Here is a 3,600-nt window from a genome sequence, read left to right as displayed (position 1 = left end):
TGTTGCCTTTTACAAAAGAGTTAATATTGCATTATAATTAACGTTGACAAAAATGTTCATAAAACGTTCGATTATAATACGTGTTCCTAAAATAAGCATAAAATTATTCATAAAATTATCTCGTTTCTTTAGTTGCATTATAAAAAAATTTGATATTAGTTTAAAATGTTCATAAAATGTTGCATAAAAATGTTCATAAAATGTTGACTCGGTTTCAAAAAGGTTCATAAAACGTTGCATTATAATACGATTTGATATTAGTTTAAAAATGTTCATAAAATGTTGCATTATAATTAACGTAAACAAAAATGTTCATAAAACGATTTGGTAGATGTCCAACTTATTTTGTTGCCTTTTACAAAAGAGTTAATATTCTGCCTGTCATAAATTTCCGTTTTTTTTTTCAAATCGGATTGTAATCATATAGTATAATGTATATGACCAATGACATTTGGTTGTAATTATTCTAGTTCACAAAGGGTTTTTTAAAAAAATTAGTGAGAGTGCATGAGGTGATGACACATAGGAAATGACACTCATGTAATAAACACATGAGGCCAAGGTTTATTTTTATGAATGTTTCTCTTTTAATAAGAATGGGATAGAGAGAGAGAACAAACGAAAAAGTTGGCTTCACTCGGATTCGAACCAGACACCTTACTTTTTCATATATTTAAAATTTTAAAAGAAAATAATCTAAAAAGTTGGGTGAACATTTAACTAGCTAATCTTTTTGCTTGCTTGAAGGCTAAACAATTTTTTTCCCTTTAAATGCAAATGTATGAAGACAGATTAAACATCAAAAATTAAAATGCAATGATTTGCTAAGTAAGGAAGCAGAGTGAAATGCAAAGTAGAAGAGTACCAGTCAGTTTATTACTAACTGGCTCATCAGTTTTTGTAAAGGATAATGTAATTATTGTTCTTACAATGATAGAAAACTAAAATATTGTAGCAGATGATAAATCGAACCATTCAAACTTAGATATCAAAACATGAAACTCCATAACTAGAGTTCTTTGTTATTCAATTTATTTTTGTAACCAATACAAAGCTTTGCATCCTCTTACTTACGATATTGATACTTGCAACAACCATAGCCTGAAATAAAAGAAAAATAATAATAAGATATTGATACAAGATTGACAGAGAAGAGTTGCATTTTTTTTTTTAGAGGCTAACTCACTAGGATCAATGACTGTAATGAGACCAGAGCCTTCGAAGTAGCAATCCCTTTGGTGTCTTCCTTGAGCTTGATAATAAAGATTCATGGCGACAGAAGCATGATTAAGCGGAGTATTAGGATCATAACATGAACCTCCTTCCATTATAATCCGACAATCGATTTTAGAACATGCAAAATCTATGTTCTTTTGTAATCTTTCATTATCCATAACATGGTTTGCTATACACCAATGTCCCTGACTCTGCAACAAAGAGCAAGTTCAAATGGAAAAAAAAAATATATACAAAACTGATTTTTATTTACATTTTTAATTTGTTTTGGAGTAATCTTAAACATGTACCTGTGAGTTTACTCTCGTGAAATTTTCCGAAGAAAAGTATAAAGAGATGATCAAACAAATACTTATGTGTGCTTTAGGCATATTTGATTTTGCTTGACGTCTGAGAACTCTTCTATAGCTCTGCTTTGCCATTTACATTTAGATTTAAGTTCTCTTATATATGTATGAGACGTACCTCAAAAAAAACACATTTAAGTATTATAAATTTAAAGTAATTACAAAAGGTAAACATAAGCTCTTTTCAAAACTTTACAAAAGTAACTGTCATTTTTTTCAGCAACACATGGCGTCCTAATCTTGGAGATATAAACTAAAGTCTGTGCAATCACGTTTTTCAGTTTGCTTATATTAAGTCTTTCTGAAAAATTCAAATATCAAATTTAAGACTTCTATATTTTATGATAATAGCTATAAATATTTTAAGATAATATTTAGAAACTGTATGAAACCGAAACAATTAATTAAGTATTTATGTCTATATGATTATATAGACTTTTATATATAGCTATCATTTGTCAAGAAAAAACTAGAGCTCTTACTTATTTGCCAGATTTCACAAAAGTTTATTTGTTATTATTAACGTTTAACAACCAACATGGTTGTTCAAAAAAAAACAACCAATACAAATTGTCGTATCATCTAGATTTTGTTACACATCTAAACTCATAATAATTACAATTTACCTTTTCAATCTAAAAGAAAAGAATATGTGTAATTGGGGCGAACATTTAGAGTAGATACTCTTTAGCTTGCCTGAAGGATAAACAACTTTTCTTCTTCTTGAGATGCAAATGTATGAAGACAGATTAAACATCAGAAATTACAAAACAATGATTTGCTCAACTAATGAAACAGAGTGTAATGCAGAGTAGAAGAATATCCAGTAAGAGATGACATATGAAGAAGAGGCTAATTCTTGATTCGGATGCTCCGGCTTATGTTGGGATTGATACTTGAACCTTCTCCTCCATATGAACCGGCTTCCTGATTTCTCTTGAGATAACCAGTTTGAATTATATATGTTCAGGTTGGCTTATCTTAGAACTTATTAACCAAAACAGAAAATGTTTTTGCTTAAAAACTCTTTTAATCAAAATGAGAACACAAAACAAAATTGCTACAAACATTAGAAGAACTCTCTTCAATCTTCGTAACTCTTATTTACCATTTGAATTACTACTCAAATGAGTACAAACTCTTCTCCACCATGGACAACTATACTAAGAACTTGAATAATGGTTTTACTAATTTAAACGCACTATATTATAACTTTGGAATTCAAATTGATAAAAATAAATATATAAACTCAACTACTCAAGCCAGAATATTAAAATGTTTAATCTAAGTGACAAGACAAGTCTTCTTCCCACATTCCTTTCCCATTATAATTCGTCTACGTATGCTGCCACCTTGGCTCGTGTGTGAGATATATAGATTAGATTTTACCACATAACACATAATTAACCATACCTATGTCATTACATTAAATTCATATGTGGATTGTATCATAAACTTATAAAAATCGATCACTAACCCGAATCGATAAAGCAGTAATTAAAGCACACAAAGTGCCATGAATCATCATTTCGAGAAGACAAATTAAAATTAATATCTCATATCAGAAGTAAGATGAGATATTGAGTAAATCATAAAGAATATGTACCAATCGGTTTATTACTGATCTATATCTATATTATTAAAAGAGAAGTAACCATTTGAAAATGTTCTTACTTCATTAATTAAACTCCTTTTTTTTTTCTTGTCTTTTTCAGTTGCATTTATGAAATATCCTAAAACGAATAAAATTGCCTAATTTATTACTTGTTTTTTCAGTTACATTAATGAAATATGCTTAAATGAATTTAAACTTTCTATTTTATTGTTTCTCTTTTTCAGTTACCTTAATGAAATATCCTTAAATAAATTTGGACATAATGTCATTTAATCAACCAAAAAAACTCATGAGTTATCCTTACGTGCATAATTTTAATAATGGAGATTTTTAAAAACGTGCATCATTAAAATGTTACCTAAAACATGCAGCACTAATATATAACATGCATCAATAAAACTA

The 3,600-nt window shown here is 28.5% G+C and overlaps 1 protein-coding gene across 1 annotated transcript; it reads right to left on the bottom strand.

Moving 5' to 3' along the window:
- Positions 1–1,043: 1,043 nt before the first annotated feature.
- On the bottom strand, positions 1,044–1,650 carry LOC106341548 (major pollen allergen Ole e 10-like). The gene is made up of 3 exons (XM_013780289.1): positions 1,527–1,650; positions 1,187–1,427; positions 1,044–1,101 (listed from the first exon to the last, which is right to left on the bottom strand). The coding sequence occupies exons 1-3, from the start codon at positions 1,605–1,607 to the stop codon at positions 1,067–1,069; spliced, it is 357 nt and encodes a 118-aa protein (XP_013635743.1). The 5' UTR covers positions 1,608–1,650; the 3' UTR covers positions 1,044–1,066.
- Between the last annotated feature and the right edge of the window lie 1,950 nt (positions 1,651–3,600).

Source organism: Brassica oleracea, chromosome C4 (assembly GCF_000695525.1).
Source record: "Brassica oleracea var. oleracea cultivar TO1000 chromosome C4, BOL, whole genome shotgun sequence".
NCBI classification, from domain to species: Eukaryota; Viridiplantae; Streptophyta; class Magnoliopsida; order Brassicales; family Brassicaceae; genus Brassica; species Brassica oleracea.
This window is presented reverse-complemented; position numbering and strand designations above follow the sequence as displayed.

Bases quoted from the DNA above. Each gene is read 5' to 3' on its own strand.
- LOC106341548 (XM_013780289.1), bottom strand. From the start codon at position 1,607: ATGCCTAAAGCACACATAAGTATTTGTTTGATCATCTCTTTATACTTT. The intron at 1,428-1,526 runs GTACATGTTTAA...TCTTTGTTGCAG, and splicing joins TCACGAGAGTAAACTCACAG to AGTCAGGGACATTGGTGTAT. The intron at 1,102-1,186 runs GTGAGTTAGCCT...CTTTTATTTCAG, and splicing joins CATTACAGTCATTGATCCTA to GCTATGGTTGTTGCAAGTAT.